Source organism: Acanthaster planci, linkage group LG15 (assembly GCF_054643075.1).
Source record: "Acanthaster planci isolate LZ-2023a linkage group LG15, COTS_SCS, whole genome shotgun sequence".
Taxonomy (NCBI): Eukaryota; Metazoa; Echinodermata; class Asteroidea; order Valvatida; family Acanthasteridae; genus Acanthaster; species Acanthaster planci.
Window position 1 is genome coordinate 637676 of NC_141791.1, and position 19256 is coordinate 656931.

Genomic DNA, 19256 nt, shown 5'->3' on the forward strand with positions numbered 1-19256 from the left:
GCTGCACTTAATTGACGGTACGGTCAACATAAACAGCCCGTGTCATATGTACGCGATGAGTTGATTGATTTGGTAAATACTAGGTCTACTCATCATCGAATTCTCGATTTCATCGAGAGGCAGCATTGCGATTCCGACTTTCGTAAGAAGAGTTCGTTGAAGACTAAACTTGCAAAGATCTAGTCATCTTAATCATTGAGACTGAAGGGCGATTTTGTTACGCCGCAGACAGCCGGAGCACGGTGAAATTTGTGAGAGAAACGGCGATCGAGTGCTTCAGTTTCTTTGTGTGTGGTCAGTTAAAACACATCGCTGGAGAAAATGGACACCAGGGTGGTCTTTCTTGTTGCATTAGCAACATTCATTTCTACTGGTAGGCCAAACTCTTTTTGCTGTTGACTATTGCCAATGGTTGCTGTGGTCATTTTGATTTCTTTGACAAGAGAAAATTAATGAAAATGCTGTCTGATTTTTGTAGTGAATGAACAGATGAATGAAAATTGGGCTGGAAAATTTTGGAAGAATATAGGAGGTCGATAGTCCGATACTAGTGATAGTGAGGATAGATGCAATTTATTTGAGGCATCACAGAGATAGGGTGGAGGTAGGCCTAGGCCTGTACCACCAGTGTGGAATGCAGTCATGCAACTTTCCCTGGGATCAACTGATTTCCTTGTTTTCCTCTTAACACTCATGCCATTGTTTTGAAAATAGAAAAACACATGTATACAAATTCTCGTGAAGATTGGAATTTGTCCAAGTCCAAGTTGCAGGCCTGGGAATGCCTGTGCTACATGTAAGCTTACTGATGTAATTCATATTGCCCCCATGACTACATGTATTGGGCTCCAGACTCCGCCTCTGAAAGAGAAAGAAGATCAATGCAGTAATGACAGTCATGTTACGACACCAGTGCAGACAGGCAGATTGTCCTTAGATGCATCACAGTCTGCATGACATGTATAGAGAGTAAGGGTAGTTCATTCATTCACTTCACTTTATTTCCACACAAAAGTGGAGGGACCACTAAGAAGCACAGCTTGTCGAGTAAGGACCCCTATACAGACATAACTGGATATGTAGGACAAAAACAATACATAGAAATCATATACATATAACAATTAACAAAGAAGTGTATTTTAGTACGTTTACATGAATTCATAGACAAATAAAATAATAAAACCTGTAATCTGTCACCTGTGAGGCTCAGGGATTTCCCTTGTAATTATTCAGTAAGCACTTACATTTCTGTTTAAATAGCGACAAGGTGGGTTAATCTTTTAACAAACCTAGTTGGTTGGTATTGTTAGATTTACTGAGAACAAATAAACTGAATGAAATGAAATAGTTACATAGTGTGACAGGGTAATTTTTATTTCTAAATCTTATTCATATTATAATTAAGTGCAAAAGGTCTTAAACTCCTCAAGAACAATAGTTCTGAGTTTTGTGGAAGCCTTTCAAGACCATCACAACCAGACTTCAATGTTGTGTACACACTTCTGGTAGGATTGAGATCAGCAACAACAACCACTCGTGCTTTATACTTAATTAACTTTCACTTTCAGTTTCTGTGAGTGCCACGAAGGAAAAGAATGTGCCAAGTTTTAGCTTATTTTCAAGCAAGTTGTATTTTTTCAGCTAATAACAAATAATCACACAAAATGCATTGAAATTTGTTGAACAAGCAAGCAACATTGTTATGTACATGTTGCTGCTCTGTATTTATCCGTATACTTTTGGTTTCAGTTTCGTTTTAGCTTTCAATCTGTCATATCACAAGTTTATGGATGGCCTAGGACCTTAGTTTATGTTGGCATTGGGATACACTGATGTACATTTCTGAATTTTTTATATGAGGTCACCAAAAAACTCAGAGTACCTCATACATGTACGGTATGTAATTTCCCCTTGTCACAAGTTTGCCACATGTAAGTCATGTTTCCTGAATCTACTTAAATACGAGAAATTATACACATGTCCCTTCACATTTGTGTACATTGCACTCGATATCACGTAATGGGGACCACGTGTTGAAAGATAGACATTACCTTTTGGGCTACTTATGGAGATGAACCAAAATGGGGACACATTTTTTCCTCGCAACTCAGTCCTGACTTTCCTAAGAACCCTAATTAAAGAAATTGTCCTTTTAACGCGGGGATGGCCTACAGACTTGTGTATGTAGGTTTGTACAACACATCCAAGATATTTTAGGTTGAGATGGTGCACATTCCAAAGGGGGCCCAGGAACCACTTGACTTTGCTCTTTAATGTCAAGATGGTTATTTTATTTTCATTGTCATCCTTGTAGAATGACCAACTGCCTTGTCATCTCATTAACAAAGGAGGTATTCAAAAAGCCCTTATTTATTCAGACTTGCCAGCATTTATGGAGATAACTTGATAAATGCTCATTATACATGTACATTGATATGTACATTGTGTACACATACACTATACATTAACTTTGGATTAATGAGAAACCTTCTCATGGTCACTTTTATAACATTTTAAAACCAGATGGATTGTTTCTCACGAGAGAGTAAATATACATGTATGTTTATGTATGACTGGACCAGTTGGATTGTCCTGAATTGTTTGTTGAATGTACATGTAATTTATCCAGACACTCAATGATGTGGCTTTAAAGCGGCAGCAATCGGATTTGGTATAGACTTTGCTGGGGTAATTGCCTACTGAAGCAATGTAATAGAGTATATGGGACCAGGAATGTAAGGTTGAGCACTCTCTAAATGCCAGGGTGATTAGCATAATGGATGGCAGGTCTGGTCATCTAGCAAGGATGACTTGTCATTTTGTCTCTGTGTTACTCCATGATGGGAAATCCCCAAGTGAGACATGATTAGCTGTCAATCCCCCAGACAAATCATCAGCCCTCCCCCCCTCCCATGGAAAAATGTGCCATCCCCAGAATCAACTAGTAATGTAATGTATCAATCAATTGTTGCTGATCTAGAAATATTACAGATTTTCCAGTTTTAATGAATTCTTTTGGGGCATAGTAGAGAGCAGCATGAATTTCCTTTTATGTGTAATTTCCTTTGCCTTGCATTGCATTTTCCAATATTTAGTATACACAAAATTTGTAACCACTATATTCCAAATCATGTTCACAGAGAATTTCTCAACAGATGCATGCAAGGAAATCAATGACATCAATTCTTACATAAAATCTGTGCAGATTTTGGTTTCCATGGTTACAGGGGTTGATGTCCAGGGCATATAATATTGAAATGTAATTATAATATCATTTGTAAGAATAAAGTGTTCATGTTTGTATAGTTGTTACAATACTCCCCTAGGTCACTAAAGAAAAACTCACTCCAATAATATTCCAGCATTTATGGAGCTTTTCATAGCAATTACAGAATGGCCTTGTTTATTTTACAGGTAAGGTAAATATAATGATACAAATTCTTTCATCATATACTCTGAAATGCAGCAATACCACTTTTGTTTTCAAATTTTTCTTGTTTATTGTACACATTGAAATTAACATAAAACTATATGGAATATAACGAGGAAATGAATTGTTTGATCTAGATGTTGTAGTTTATCAAATTCAAAAATTTGTCATGTCCTTGGAAGTCTTGATAAAGATGCTTCCATTTTAGGCAAAAAAATCTCTGACACCAACTGGTCTGATTCCAAATATACAGGCAATTATGGCCACTTCAGCTCTTGCCCGTTAAGCAAACATGTCAACACCACGACCCATACAGAACATGTGTGCAGGTTGACATGGCCTATTTGTTGTGTATGTACACGTATGGGTTAAAACTTACATGTACTCATTAAGTAACTCTGCCTGTATTGCTTGGATTTATTTTAATATTTGATTGACGTTGATGGTTGCACTATGGGCATGTACATTGTTCTACCATGTCTGATGGTTGCACCATGGGCATGTACATTGTTCTACCATGTCTGATGGTTGCACCATGGGCATGTACATTGTTCTACCATGTCTGATGGTTGCACCATGGGCATGTACATTGTTCTACCATGTCTGATGGTTGCACCATGGGCATGTACATTGTTCTATTTTGTCTGATGGTTGCACCATGGGCGTGTACATTGTTCTACCATGTCTGTTGGTTGCACCATGGAGGTCAATGGTTGCACAGGGTACCCTTTTCTGACATTATTAAGTCTTCAAAGGTACATGCAGAAATTACTTTCTAGTTTCTAACCTTCTGTTGTGCCATGCATTTAAAAATTTGTATTCTATGTCATTATAAATCCGATCTTACTAGGGTCGATTGTTTTTGTTTCACAGCTTAATTAAAATATTCATTCCATCTAATTAACTTTTCAAACTTTATTGTCATTTGACAAATTTAAATACATGTAAGTTCATTTATGTTCACAAATGTTCCTTTATTAAGGCCCAACCATTCACACGTAAGCATACAGATTGTCCTTGTGGACCAGCACTTCAAGTGTGGAATGTTAGTGTTTTTTCTTCTGTGAATTACTGACTGATATCTGTAATCTAATAAGGTATGTGGTTATCATTTAATGGATGTGCATGTACCTCCTGTGTCATTTTCTTTAAGGAGTTTTGCAAAGCCAGCACTAATAAACATGAACCTCCATCAAATATTACTGGGAGCCCTGGATAGGCTCTGGGTATTCTGCTAAGTGAGTGGAACACCTGTAAAGCAGAACTCATTCAAGTAATCATGGCGGGGGTTTGCTGTTGTAATGTTATCCAAATCAAGTGTGAGAATTTGCCAGAGGTTGGAGGGATTTATGAATGATGATTTTTAAACTACTTGCAATTCTCTCTCTCTCTCTAGCTACATGTTCACGTACATAGCATCAGGTTTTATTCCTGAGAACTGTTGACTTTTACAACAAACAACATGAACATAAACCAAGTTGAATACATGTACATAGCATGAATGACGTGTACGTATGTACATGTATGAGTCACTGTCATAAGATGTGTCTGAAATCAATACATGGATTCTACTCTATATCTGCATTTGTTCCCATACACTGAGCTCTGCTTAAAAAAAAAACAGGTGGTGAAATGACACGTGTGCAAACCCAGTGCTTCCTGTTTTTCCCATGCGTCTGTGAACAGGAAAAAGATACATGTACTTTGTTGAAGAACAAACAGAGAGGGCATTTTGTATTCAATTTTACATGTAAGGTTTGGGCTGGTATAAAGTTATACTTATTTTACAAATCCAGAAAATTAGACAGTTCCTCTAATCATAATCATTGATAATAATAAAGAAACTTCTGAGTCCTTTTAATAATAGCTACAAAGCTAAATGATGTTTAGTATTTTTCCCAATTTGTTTAGGCAGTAGAATGAGAATAAAACACCCCATTTTCTATTTGTGTACATTGACCAGTATGAGGCTAGAAGATGAAGCCTTATAAACCAACAAATTTACATATATGTGAATTGTACGTACAATGTACATATAGGCATTAAACTACGGTACAGTAACACTATGCAAAAACACAACACTAGCATTAACAGACACTTTGGTAAACATTTTGTCGTTAATCTCAGGGTCAAATTTCTCTCAGCTGCTTGTTAGAGGACATTGATGTTCTACGCATTTGAATACTTCATGAAGAGAAAGGCCCAACTCCACCATTCGGGCCTAGGAGAGTTAATTGATTTCCTTTGCAACTCTTTCAAAAAATATTCATTTTTTTGTATTGAACGCAGAAAAGGTTGTTGGAGTTGGGCCCTTCTTTCAATTAGGTATTCAGTTGTTCTTCTTGGGTTGTGCTGGGTGTACATGGGTTGTGTGGGTGTGGTGGGGTTGGGTTGGATGCGGTGGGGTTGGATGGGGTGGGTGAGGTGGGGTGGAGTTGTGTTGGATGGGATTGGGTTGAGTTGGGTGAGGTTTTATTGAGTGGGGTGGGGTTTGGTTGTGTTGGCTTGGGTTGAGTTGGATGGGGTGAGGTGGGGTTGCGTTGGGTTTTTTTTTTTTTTGGTGTATTTTTGTTTTGTATTTGTTTTAAACTTCGGACATTCTGAAACTTCAGAGATCACTATTCCTTCTGATTATGCAAGGAGACATTAACTGCAATCAAAGGAAAGTGTAATTTGTTCTGTTGCTGTTTCAGCCATAAGTACCCCCACCCCTAGCTTGCCAGCAAATCAGGGCACTGTAACACCAGGTGCAGAGGTCCTAGCTAATGGGACAACTGATATAGCTCCTACTCTAACACAAGAGAGTGGAACGACAGAAGCTACATGTAAGTTGCACATCACACATGAGTGGACGAATCAAGTTCCTTGTTACCAAATGGAGAATGAATGTCAATGTTATACATGTAGTTGAGTCTATCATAAGTCCATCACAGGTCCATCACATTGTCCAGCCATGTCACAAGCTTTTCAAGTGAACTACATGACGAGCACTCCTTTGTAATTAAACTTATCACCTTGTTACTTATGACAGGTCTTGTGATGGACTTGATTACAAGACTAGTGCATTCTGTTTGAACCTTGACCTCAGAGCTTCTTTGAAATCCACCAAGAGATTTGTAGGATTTTCTAAGAAAGGGAGAGCTTGAGCACTGTTATTTTACATGAGCTGATGTGCCGAGTGTCACTGATTTCCTAAGAGTGGAGGATGTAGGATTGAGGAAGAATCCTGACAGGAATTCTTCAGGACATGATACATCCTGATGAGTGAACTGTACTAACATTCTTTGGGAAGCCTTACAAAAGTGGATTGAAACATTCCCTGTCTTGTCTTGAAGTATTTCCACTCATTTTCTTTTCAATAGCAGCAAACGAAAAACGACATCCAACTGGAAGAAATAGAAGCCAATGTCTCCCACTGTTACTATTATAGCACTTCAGAAAGTGTATGTGTTTGCTGCTGTTTGTTGGTTACTTGTTCACCACCCCCCCCTCCTGCCTCATTGCTTGTAAGCTCAGCTATACACCTGCCAGTAATCATGCAGGTGTTCAAGCCTACCGGTACCTGCCACTTCATTACCCACTGTTCTTTATGCACGTACATGATTGTCTTTTTTCAGCTACTGCGGGCCCAGTAACAACCAAGGCACCAACAACAGCTCCAGCAACAACAGCAGCACCAAAAACACCGTCAACAAAAGTTCCAAAAACGGGCTCAACCAAACCGATTGGTTCAACCAAGCCAATGGGTTCAACCAAGCCGATGGGTCCAACCAAGCCCATGGGTCCAACCGTTAAACCGCAACCAACCACAATGGCCCCCAAGAGAGGTTTTGATGCAGCAAGTTTCATCGGCGGAATCGTTCTTGGCATTGCTATTGTCCTGATTATTGGCTTTGGGTACAGTTTCTATAAGACAAGACGGGATAAAAACTACCACACACTCTAAGCCAGTGTGTGTGTATATGGAAACATCTCTGAAGATAACTCCTGTTTTGGGGAAGGAAAAAAAAGGGCTAGGAATCATTTCTCTTGCAAGAAACTTGTTACAGAAAGACAAAGAAAATTTTCAGTACTCAATGTATGTATGGGGCTTGACAAAAATATTGATAATGATAAAAAGATTGGACTAATGGAGTTCATCTCATTAGTAGTGGCCATGTTGGATATTGCAACACAGCATACAGTTTAACCATAATACCTAAATGCACACCCTGCATGGGAAGATTTCCTCCAACATGGCGTCTGATGAAAACGTCCATTAGGTGTTGGGTTTTTTTTGTTTTGGGGTGTTTTTGTAAAATAAGAGTACCCAAAAATAAGAGGTGATTGTAGGGGTCAATGAACACTCGTTCATTTCATAGTGAGGCTACGCAAGTGTGTTGGAGATATAGGGAAAATTGTACTGTGTACGTTCATCATGGAACTATATAACATTTCATAGCTCCATGGTAGGTTGAGGCATAGGTCAATAACCTGTAGTATTCTAAACTTAAGAGAGGATGCTACTGCTGTGATGATGTCAGTACATGTATCAGTACGCTGTGTTTGTAAATTGCATAAAACTATGGAGGGTTCATGTTGTCCTCAGACGTACATTATGCCAGAATCACCACAAAAGTATTGGTGTTGCAAAGTTTGGACATAAAAGGGTTGTTCAAGTGATGTATGAAGGTTCTATGCCTCCATGCGGTATCCAAGCATGTACACTCAGGATCTCATTAAGACATTCATCAGCTGATGAATATTCATTAGGTTATTTATGTTTACTGCTTGTGTTCTGAGTCATAAAATTGATGAAACCTAGAATTGTTATTTATTAAAAGTGTGTTGATTTTGATTTTTGAAACAATTATTAACAATTTCAGATATTTTATAAAGTTTAGGTTAAGAACAATAAAACATTAATATTTTAATTTATATTACTTTTAACTCAGTGGTCTTGGTTGGCAACTTCTAAGGTTTATTTTAAAGCTTAGTTTGCGGTTAAGATTGACAAGACATTTACAGAAATTAAAATTTGAAGTTGAAGGTATTTTCCTGTGGTGTGGAATAATTGCATGAGGTGGAAAGGGTCATATGATATCATTAGATTTGGTACAAATCACACTTCCAGTGGTAAAAATGACGATGACAACAGTGAAGGATAGCCACCTCTGAGTGACTTGGCTGTGACTTAAATGAATGCATGGAAGTCACATGACTATCAGCCATAGCCATTTCTCATAGATGTGTGTTTGGACACAGCCATTCATGTCCAGATTGGCTATAGGTAGTAGGGTGACACAGTCAAACCTCGTTAATAAGAGCACTGTTAATAGAAGATTCTGCTTACAAAGAAATCTTTGGGTCACAATCCTTTATTTTTGTTTTCATTCCTGATAATACAAGGTTCCTGTTATAACAAAGTCCAAAGAACCTCTTGTTAACGAGGTTTGACTGTGTAGTTTAAATAAAACACCCTAACCAGTGAAGTGTCCATCACACCCTCATTACAGGTCACACAGTGCCCTTGTTTGATCGAGGAAAGATCCAATACCTCAACGTTATAAGACTAGAACTTGACATTGTGGAGATGATTTGATGCCAAAACAAAGACTTCAGATTGATTAGAACAAAACATTCCAAAAAGCAATACTTGTAGATATTTCATGTATTGTGGTCAGCATAGAAATAGACACTGAAGTAGAATCTACTTAGTTTGATTATATTTGAGGTCGACAATTTCACTTACTTTTCTTTTTTTTGCTATTTACCGGTCAACAGTGTGCTATTTACTGGTCAAATGTACTATTTACTGGTCAACAGTGTGTTATAGCTACAAGAGTGACAGATAGAGAAAATAGTGAGCTTTGATATCAATGCATCGAATAAATCAAGGGTGAGGGGGGCAAAGTGCACAGTTGAACAGAACAGACATGAAGAAAATTGATTGCTTTTGGATTCGAACCTGTGACCTCAGGGAACCTGCTGGTTTTCTACTGATAAAGTTGGCTTCCCTGTTGACAGTCTCTTATAAAAATTTTGAATGACCTAATAGTTCCAGGCAAAACTATTCATCTTCATGAACTTCAACTTTATTTACAACTCATTGATGTATACGTATTTCCAACCAGGTTACAACTCAGAGTAGAATATAAACCTGTATCTACTTTGGAGATTTTGGGACATTTTATTTTTAGAATTCTGCTCTCTTTTTCGGCACGACTACATCCTGCCAAACATTGTCAAATATGACAAACATCCCCAGCTGTTCAATCAGATTACAAAGATTCCGGCATCATTGGCCAAAATTCAAGGCACGGCAAAGAATATGCCCCCATATTCTAACTGCAAAGGTGCACATGGAAGCTTTTCTCCATTTAGTAAAAAGTAGGCACTTACATGTATTTTAACTTCACAGTATGATACTCTGTAGTTGTTTTCCAAACATTTTACAGCGTGGTACAGATGAAGACTGAAGCAATGAATACATGTACCTATTGAACAACAGAGAAGGGTGTGATTGTGATGAGTGGTCTAGCTCCAAGACTTAACTTGTGTTATTTGCCTTGGAGTTACAGGATCGAGCAGTCTGTGTACAGATGACAACATCCAGTCAGATAAATTTGGATCTGGTTGTGAGAATTTTCACCTCAAAAGCCAAGCAGTTTCACATACACAAAGACTAAAAGTGGTTTAGCGGTATCTTGGTACACCAGTTTATCTCAAATCACTGTGTAGTGCTTTTACCTTTCCTGATTTATATCAGTATGCACATGACTTTGTTAAGTGTTCTGGCACATACATGTATATTGATTCCAATGTAATCCACAACACTCCAAAGTCTCACGTACACAGGCACTAATGGCTATTGGACATACGCAATTGTAATTGAGATCCAAATATACTTGGCTATATCTGACTCCTCTACCCACCCCTCCCCGTGGGCCTAGAGCAGAAAAATGCATGAACAGTTCCAAAAGTACTACTTCTAATGACAGTCTTGATATGCTAACAGTTGGTAGATGTATTTGACCACATTATGCAAAAATGCTATACATGTATAACTAAAACAGGTGTGGGAAATCTGAGGCCAAGATGCTCCAAGCTGTGACTTTTGACCATGCCATGATAAAATGGAAATATACAATGACGTTGTCAAAATGATGAAGACAAACTGGAAATGAAACGCAAATAAAACAGCCTGGAAGCCTATACACACTAAAACAAATCCACAATTTTCTTGATAAAAACTCTACAACTCTTCAAAAAGCGTCGAGTTGGAAGGAAAATATTACTTACATGTGTATCCAGATTTAATATATATGGGGTTTGAAATTCTGTGTACGTTCTTCCCCAGTAGAGATGAGTTCTGTTCAGTTTCACCACTACGAGAAGTGTAATATGTTTCATGCTATGTACAAGCAGTCAAGCGTGCCCTGAACTTAAAAACGTTCTCCAGCTTGTGCAGAAAGCAACGCAACTTTTTACATACTGTACCTGTAGATTAAACACAATTTGTTCATCTACATTATGAAATATCAAGACGTTTTTTACTGATTATAAGTAAAACTTATCAATTAGACAGCATTTGGTGTTGGAGTATATAGTTCAGAATAACACCTAATGTTCCTGACTCCCAATGAATCACAACTCACTCAGTTTCTAAGTTTGAAGCCTTGTCAATTCCTGAAGATGGAGTTTTTGTACATATGTTGGTAGAAGTTAGTGTCACCATTATTGGAATGTGTGTGGCAATTTTCACGTTTACACTGCCTTGTCCCTAATTGGTGCTGGACTTTGTAACTGTTAAGAGTGGGTAGAATTTTTTCTTGGTAGAAATGTTGAACACCTTCCTAGATTTTTGCCAGGTAATATGTATAACATGAATGTACCATACACATCAGTGAACTTGCAGTGGACAGGGGAACTTTGTTTTTACCACAAAAGGAACTTTCCAAGATTTTTTCTTTTGTAAAGCTGTCATAGAGGATACCCTTACCAGGTGGAACCATGTTAGTCGCTGCATTTGTACATTCATGCATTCTAAAGCAAACCTATATACATGTGTACTTTTTTAAAACTGACAGGTGTTTGTATGTTATTCCTTCCAAATTGTGTGGTAGAAAACAAACGGTCAACTCAACTGCAGAACTGATGACGAGAATTCCGCTGCAGTCACAGATGTTTTCATGTGTTTCCTTGCTTTCATTTCTTTGTTACTTGCTCCTAGCAATTCCTATAAAACCCATTCACTAGTTTGGTCGTATTTTGTGAAAGTGAAACTGCACTGAATCTTTATCGAAGCAATAACATTACCAGTTAAGTTTTGATCAGAATGGAAAATAAATGTTGGAGAAAAAACATGCTGGTATCAATTTGTTGTGTCCATCATAACCATTGTGTATCAGAATAAAACCCAAGTAATGTTGGTAAAAATCTTGTCCCTGGCAACACTGTGATCCTGCTACATTTGTAGCCAACATCTTTTCTTTGACTTGCCGTTCTCTTAGAACATATCAAAATCAGCATGTGACATTCTATCAAATGATCACAACTTTGGCAGTACAAATGCAGAACTGATTCGAACCTTTCAGCTCCTTGACTAGCCTGTGCTAACAGCACCGAGATCACATGATGCATTTTCTCCAGAGTGTGCACAAACCAATGATCTCTCTTTGTAAGAGTTTTCTCTAAGAACGAGATCTCATGTTTTTAAAAGAGGGTAATTATTCACAGACTCCAAGTCTGTAAAAGTATGGCTTTGCTCTTTTGAAATTTCCTCTTTTTCCTGTATGGATCAAGATTAATATTAACCCTAACACTCCTCAGTCCTCCAACAGGTGAAGGATTGAGGAGTGTTCGGGTTAAAGGTCAATCAGCAACCGCCCACTATTCCTTGTTACCATGGTATCCTGCTATTGAGTCATCTTACTCAGATTTCACCATTCTTGACCATTGTCCTCCATTTATCCTTCAGGTTGACGTTTGTCCGGCCACTGAAGTTATACGCTGCGATCATTTCGGACCATTTGCCTGGTCCGTACTTTTGCAACGCCTTCTTGAACAGGTTCACTTCTTCCTTTGTCCACGGTTTCTTACGGACTGGAGGTCTCCTCAACCATTCCTTTTGCTGCCAAGAAACTGGATCCAGGCTATGGCGTAAATGAGGCGTGTCCAAGGCGGGAGGGGAAGCTGCCATAAGAAAGTGAAGAGGTTGCATGTGGGCACTTAACACACCTTCTCCAATGCCACACTACATGATCTAGCCAAGCCAATTATACATGTACATGCAGGCATGCGCACGTACATCAGACTTGAATGCTCATGTGCTGGACACAAATCATGGCTGGGGAGTAATCCGAATACAATGAGGCAGGGTTTCATGGATCGGTCTATTCAATCGTTGATTGTGTAATCCTACCTTACCCTGTGCTTGTTTCCAAAGGTGGAAACATTTCTGTTAGAAAAAAATTGATCCAAACTATATCAAAATGCGTCAAAAGTCATTAGAGCCACTTTGAGTTAAGGCTTTGATTAGAAACTTACACAGTGCACATCCATTAGGAACCCTCATCACTTCTTACCCAGACGTAAATGTATAATACAGAAAGAGTGCCCAACTAAATGTATAGGGAACAGGAGGGACTCCTGTACTGTACATATGACTCAACTGTATCCCATCAAAAACATGTTACAATTATACAGTAGCAGGAGTCCACTTGATCAACCAAGTTTGGCAGCTTTTGCACATTGTTTTATACCAAATAAAAAAGGTTTTTATTTTGCCAACGCGCAGGTCTACGGCCGACACGTGCGCCAACGCCAACCAGAAACCAGAGATGTTTTTATTTTAGCCTTATTTGACACACACCAGGAATTCAATTTCTGAACTTACTGCTTAAATCTTCTGATTCACTGCCTGTGAAGGAGTAAACACTGTCATCATCCTTTGACGTGCTGGGAACATCAGAGCTTCTCTGTTTGACACGATTAGGCTGATATTTCTGATCACGGATTGACTTCCCCCTAAAATACAAATTGTCACAAAACTCTGAATTTCAACCTCTTGTCACAGCTTCAAGAACATTAACTCTTCCAATTTCTTTCATAAACTATTACTTTGTATGCACATGCAACACTCGACATTTATTACATTATTAAACCTTAAGTCTTCCCAGATCCTCAACCAAGCTCAAAATATCAGGTTCTGGGGAAATTTTTGCAAAGATTAAGGAGGGTAGGGCCATTATTGTTACTCCACAATGGACTTGCTATGGTCTGAAAGATACAAGTAAAAAGACTTTATGATTGTTTCCTTCAGTAATGGTAGATTTCCAAGGATTTGGGACTTTTTCTTACAAAATCTAATTCCTCGGGAATATGGGTTATAGATTGTTCTTATGCTAATAAGGAAACTTTTAAGGGCACAATTGCAGAATACCCTGCCACTCGCCTAGTCCACTTCGTATCCGGATATGCGGATATGGAGTCACGCTTGACTGGTCACTCATATAGTTCCATCTAAGAATCCACAAAGCCACTTCCCGGAACTTTGGTTGGACTTAGACACTTTGTATCCTCGTATCCACTTCCAGAGGATCCACATTGGACTAAGATATTTTTCAACCTTCCCCATGCAGTTTATGTGACATGACACAACATTATTTCCTTGGAGGCCGTCTTCGTATCCCCGTAGCCACTCCCGGGGACCCACTTTGGACTTAGATATTTTTTGACCTTCCACTGATGAGTCGTGTATGATTGAAGTGGATGCTTCGTTCTCTAAAATGACTTGAATGTTCTGCACAGCCACATGCTGAGACACTGCAAGGAATATTTCTTAAGGGAAAATAGGGCCCTTTACTTGGAGCTCGACAACCTCCAATGCAGAGCAAACAGACTTTGTCATTTGATCCATTGCGTAGCCATTGAATTTTAGGGAGTATATTCACTTGGCGGGGTATTCTGCAATTACTCCCTATTAGGTTCCCAAAAGTTCGGTTGTTTCTTCAGAGGAAATTCATTATTCTCACCGTCTTGGAGTTGTTTTCTGAAACCGGATGAAATTCCCATCAGAGGCCTTGCTCTCCACGGAGTCCTTTTCTCCTCCGTCAGAGGTCTGGGGTTTAGGTGAGGTTGTAGATTGCTGCTGGCTTGAGAGACGAACTGGAGTGGTTTGGGTGGACGGTGTTTTAGGCGTAGATGGAGAAGTGCAACCAGGCCTTTTGCTCGACTGAACTTTACGCCGCATCTTGTTTACGCAGGCCAATAAAAGATGAATGAAAGAATATAAAGCTCCAGAAGGAAACCATTTTAGTAATGACTTTTGGTTAGCTATTTGGACAATCTTTTATTTAAGGAACAATGAACAACTGTTTGTCAAAATGACTCCAATAATGATTCTGGTTACTACGAGATTTACGTTCAAAAATCCAATGATTGATAAATTCCAGTTTGCAAATTTGAACATTTCATAAATTTCTGACCTAGAGAATCATGCAGTAGAATAACACAACACACTACGAGATCTCTCAATCACAACCCTGCTGATCAGACAACTAGATTCTATTGGATTCAGTGACACTGTCAACTGTGCTTAGAACATTGGAGATCTCTCGTTAATTGCGAGACATGATTTGACCACAAAGAGTAGGGTATTAGGTAATCTTTGAACACGATTAAATATTTCATTTACCATTTCTTGTGGCAGTATCAGTGGTTCAGTGACAATATCTTCTACCTGTGCTCCATCAAGCCCAAGACGCACTATGGAAGACTCCAACATCTTGAAGTTGCAACACCTGAAAAATTACCAAAGTACTGGCACGAATTAAAGCATTCAAGACTCTTGACAGCAACAAAGCTTATGTTTGGAGAGGAGACAAAGGTACTCACTTGTCAACTTCTTTTCTATGATTGTTGTTGTTATTTCCTGAACGAGATATTTCCTTGATATCGCCCTTATCATTTCCTCGGCAAACTTTGATGTTTGCCTCTTCTCCATCAGAAGATATAATCACAAGCCTTCTCTTGGCACCTTTCTTGTTGTGGTTTCTCTGGTTGCTATGACCATTATCTCCATCCTTGTTTGTATCTATGGGACCTTGGTGACTGCCATGCCCCTTCTCAGTTGCTGTTTCTTCAACCTTTCTGGTATCCTCATCTTTCTGGTTTCCATGGCAACCACTGACATCTTCATCTACTCTTGCCTCTTCCGCTTGGTGTCCTCTTGTGACAGTTGGTTCTGTTTTGTGATTCTCATCAACAACCAAGTGATTTGCATCTCCATTACAAGATTGGCTCCCCAACTCACTAGACAACCGCTGTGAACGGCAGAAACCTGAAATATTAACAAACGAACAGGTGCAGAAATGACAGAGAGATGAAAAGTGGGGAAAAAAATGCTCGCATAAAAGGCAAGTACAAAACAGGAATTTAGCAGCTGTTTTCAGTTTTCTTTCTATTGTGCTATACCAGATATAACATCAACATCTAATAATCTTCTTTCCAAAACTGTTTCTTTGCGAACCTTTGATAGGGGAGGAGGTATGTGATGAGGGCCGGCTCACTGGTTTTGATGACATTTCTACCGTTGCATCATCTACCGAGCTGTCTGTTTGGTCTTCCATAGCCTCTGTTAGTCTCTCCATCTTCCTCTGATAAGCTTGAGCTATCTGAGAGCAGACAAAGACAATTGTCAGCGACCCTAGGTTTTGGGGGGTATAAGAGTAAATGGGAGACAGGTTGACTTGATGGGTTTCCGTTGTAAATTTTCATTTCAACGAGCACAGATTTAGTTGAGAGGAAATGAAGTAGTATCAGGCATTCTGACATTTTGGGGTAAGTCTTAAAAGGACACCTTTGCCACAGTTTATTTGAATTACTGAGTGACTTGTGAATTGATGAACTTTAAGGATATGTGACGGACTCAACTATCACACAACAGAAACAAAACCAGAATACACTTCCAGTACACATATATTCTTACCTTCAGTAAAAATGGGGTGTCAAAACTGTCATAGACTTTTTGAAGCAGACAAACCGTTTGCTGAAGGAAATTTTCGTAGGTATGGTGAGAGAGGAACCGAGCATTCATCCTCTTATCATCAATGAATGACTTCAAACGCTTCTGTAATACTCCCTAAGAAAAGCCACAAACAACAGAAAAGTTTTTTACATTTTTCATTCCGCGAAAATAAATCTTCCCTTGATTTCAAAATATATTCATCAATCTCTCCCTTCTTTGAAAATAACACCAAGAAATGTTTGCCAGAAAACCTCTTGTAGGTTTCTGATTAAGCCACATTAACATCTACAGATTTTTAAAAGCTGCACTTACAGGTGAGCCAACCTCTGTCCTGTTTTGAGGCTCGTCTGAGTTGAACCATACTTTCTGAAGGACTTTCTTTGCCTGTTTGAATTCTTCAGCTCTGCACAGCATCATCACAGCCTGAGGAAGTCAGCATTAAATACATAGCAACTTATGTCAGTTTAAAGTCGCTGTCTCAAAGAAAACCCTGACTGAAAAACTATCAATGAGGCTTACAGTGCAAATACAGAAACAGAACTAGACTCATTGTAACAAAATGAAAACCAAACTAATCCTGTAGACACACCTGCACCTTCATTTCATCTCTTACAGCTTTGATTTCCTCCGGTGACCCTTCATAATCATCCAACACCTTCTCAAAGCACGACAGAGCTTTTTCTAGTGGAGTTTCCACCTCCCCTGGGTTGTACTGAGTGGTTATGTCTTGGCCATCAGCTAGGCATACAATCAACTGCATGAAATGTACAAGTCTCTCTCGTTGTTTGCACCATCCAAACTTCTGACGCAGCAGTCCTGCAAGAAGACGAATCATTGATTCATGATCATGTGTCCAACCGAACATGCTGGAGAGAACGAGGCTCGTCAAAGTGCTATCAAACACGCAAACTTTGTAGAAAAATGGCAAAACTCTGAATAGAAAAGTGATTTCGTGATGATGATCCAAATGATTTTGTGATGATGAAAGTCCAAAACTTCCTCCCGCACATGTGTTATGACTAGCCAAAAGCAGACGTGTGCTACGTGTACATGTACTTTGTAATATGGTATGACTAGTACAAGGTATGACTTGTGATGTTCAGAAGCATATCCAGCTTTTGGGGTAGGGGGCAAATTCCAAAGTGTCAGGCTCATTCAAAATGATGTTGGTTGAGAAAAAATCAAATGGTGTTGTTTTCTCAGGGTTTTGGTGCCAATATTTAAAAATACTGTAAATATACCGATTATACCGATTACATTCTTTCCTACTAACTTATGAAGTATTACTTGTAAAAAAAACCTGACTTTTGACTTTAAGGAACCATCAATCAATCCGGATACGCCTAGTTTAGGTAAATTTTGACAATATGTAAAGAAGGAAACCACAAATTTCTAAACCAAATTTGGCGAAAAACAATCAGTCGAATCACACCATTTTGTTTCTCATCTGGTTACCCGACTCAGGCATTTTGGATTCATCAAAACTAATCTCCTTCAAAGTCAACATGGTCAGGAAACCAGACTACATTCGTTCACAGCTCTTCGGGCCTCTACTGTAAGGGGAGCTATATATGCAATCACACGTATGAAGCCAAACCACGGTTCACAACCATGCACAATGCATGACATCTATCTTGATGCTCAACCAACCATAAAAACTTCACATGTGAAATTAGGCTCCTATAAAATTCGGGCTTTATTTCGCTTTAAAAAAAATCTTCCCAGCCCACAATTTCGACATGGGATTTTGAACCCACACCCCATGGATCACAAACGTTATGCTGTAACCGCTTGACTAGCGTAATTCACACAGGTTGACAGTGGTTTTAACTTTTACTGTTGATATACCGATGAACGGCGGCAATGCGAGTCTACATGTAATACACATTGGGCATGCGTAATACAAACACAACCACTGTGGTTTGGCTTCATGTGGTTGCATATCTCAGTATCTGCATATATATACAAGTATATCTCGTAGGGGCGCGGTGGTCATGTACGCTGCCGTTTTACACTCCAAAGTTCCCTCAGAAACCAAAAAACCCTGTTCCCTTTTCTTTCTTATATGAAAGAGGAAAATACTAATAACATATTTTGGTAAGTTGTTTCGAAAGTAGGCTAATTTGTTCCCTTATACTAAATAGTATAGGCGCAGTAATGAACACCAATCCTACGGTCACCGCCGGCCCCTGCCACACATGCCAAAAAAATAGATACAAACCCTGAAGAAGATTCCTGTCTGATCGTTCGTCAACTGTCCAATTTTCTTTAAACTCCCTCCAGAACCTAAGACAGTAAAAGTCCAAGTTGAATCCATCCATAAGCATGAAATCTTCCTCACTTACAGTGAGTTCCATGACTTGGTTCTTATTTGAGCCCACCGCCTTATCCGCCATTATGCTTAGTCTGGTGCCCTTGGATGTTCTGTCTTAATTGGGGACGTTCTTTCACGTTGACTAATACTCGGTACAAGATCACTTTGTACATGTACATGATCGCGGGTAGACTGATTCCCAGTCCTACCATCGTCGTTTGCAAGTGCCAACATTGGTTACGACCATTTCTGATGTTGACGCCACCTTACCTGCCTTTTAAATAACATTTATTCTCTTGACTTATTTTTCCCTCTGTTTTGCTCAATACTATCATTTCTACCTCCATGATACTATTGAACATGAACAAACTATTATTTCTAGCTAAACCGTTGATGGCGCCCTCGGTTTTTGATCAAGCGCGCACATCCCACGCGCGTAAATGATACATAAACCGTTCATCTTAGTTTAATAATTAAACAAAACCACAGAGTAGGAAGTCGAC

At 39.0% G+C, this 19256-nt stretch overlaps 2 protein-coding genes across 6 annotated transcripts in view; one reads left to right on the forward strand and one right to left on the reverse strand.

Annotated features, from left to right (window-relative positions):
- Positions 1-23: 23 nt before the first annotated feature.
- LOC110974406 (uncharacterized) lies at positions 24-8462 on the forward strand. Its single transcript, XM_022226013.2, has 3 exons — positions 24-373; positions 6124-6255; positions 7048-8462. The coding sequence occupies exons 1-3, from the start codon at positions 322-324 to the stop codon at positions 7374-7376; spliced, it is 513 nt and encodes a 170-aa protein (XP_022081705.2). The 5' UTR covers positions 24-321; the 3' UTR covers positions 7377-8462.
- A 1020-nt stretch (positions 8463-9482) lies between these two features.
- Positions 9483-19256, reverse strand: part of LOC110974451 (uncharacterized) — a 52396-nt gene continuing 42622 nt past the window's right edge. The window contains exons 3-12 of one of the 5 annotated variants that reach the window (XM_087146747.1): positions 18661-18725; positions 17029-17255; positions 16752-16862; positions 16401-16553; positions 15942-16086; positions 15308-15752; positions 15108-15213; positions 14446-14663; positions 13308-13438; positions 9483-12604 (exon numbers count right to left, since the gene is read on the reverse strand). In XM_087146747.1, the coding sequence (XP_087002873.1) occupies positions 12345-12604; positions 13308-13438; positions 14446-14663; positions 15108-15213; positions 15308-15752; positions 15942-16086; positions 16401-16553; positions 16752-16862; positions 17029-17199 (1740 nt within the window). In that variant the 5' untranslated portion in view covers positions 17200-17255; positions 18661-18725 and the 3' untranslated portion in view covers positions 9483-12344. Of the gene's footprint in view, positions 12605-13307; positions 13439-14445; positions 14664-15107; positions 15214-15307; positions 15753-15941; positions 16087-16400; positions 16554-16751; positions 16863-17028; positions 17256-18660; positions 18871-19256 lie in introns of those variants that run through there. The other 4 variants (XM_022226101.2, XM_022226102.2, XM_087146746.1 and 1 more) reach the window with 4 other exon arrangements.

What these genes read in the sequence shown, in the direction of transcription:
- LOC110974406 (XM_022226013.2), top strand. Translation starts at nt 322, where the DNA reads ATGGACACCAGGGTGGTCTTTCTTGTTGCATTAGCAACATTCATTTCT. An exon ending in AGCAACATTCATTTCTACTG is followed by an intron (nt 374 to 6,123) that starts GTAGGCCAAACT and finishes TTGCTGTTTCAG; the next exon opens with CCATAAGTACCCCCACCCCT. An exon ending in TGGAACGACAGAAGCTACAT is followed by an intron (nt 6,256 to 7,047) that starts GTAAGTTGCACA and finishes GTCTTTTTTCAG; the next exon opens with CTACTGCGGGCCCAGTAACA.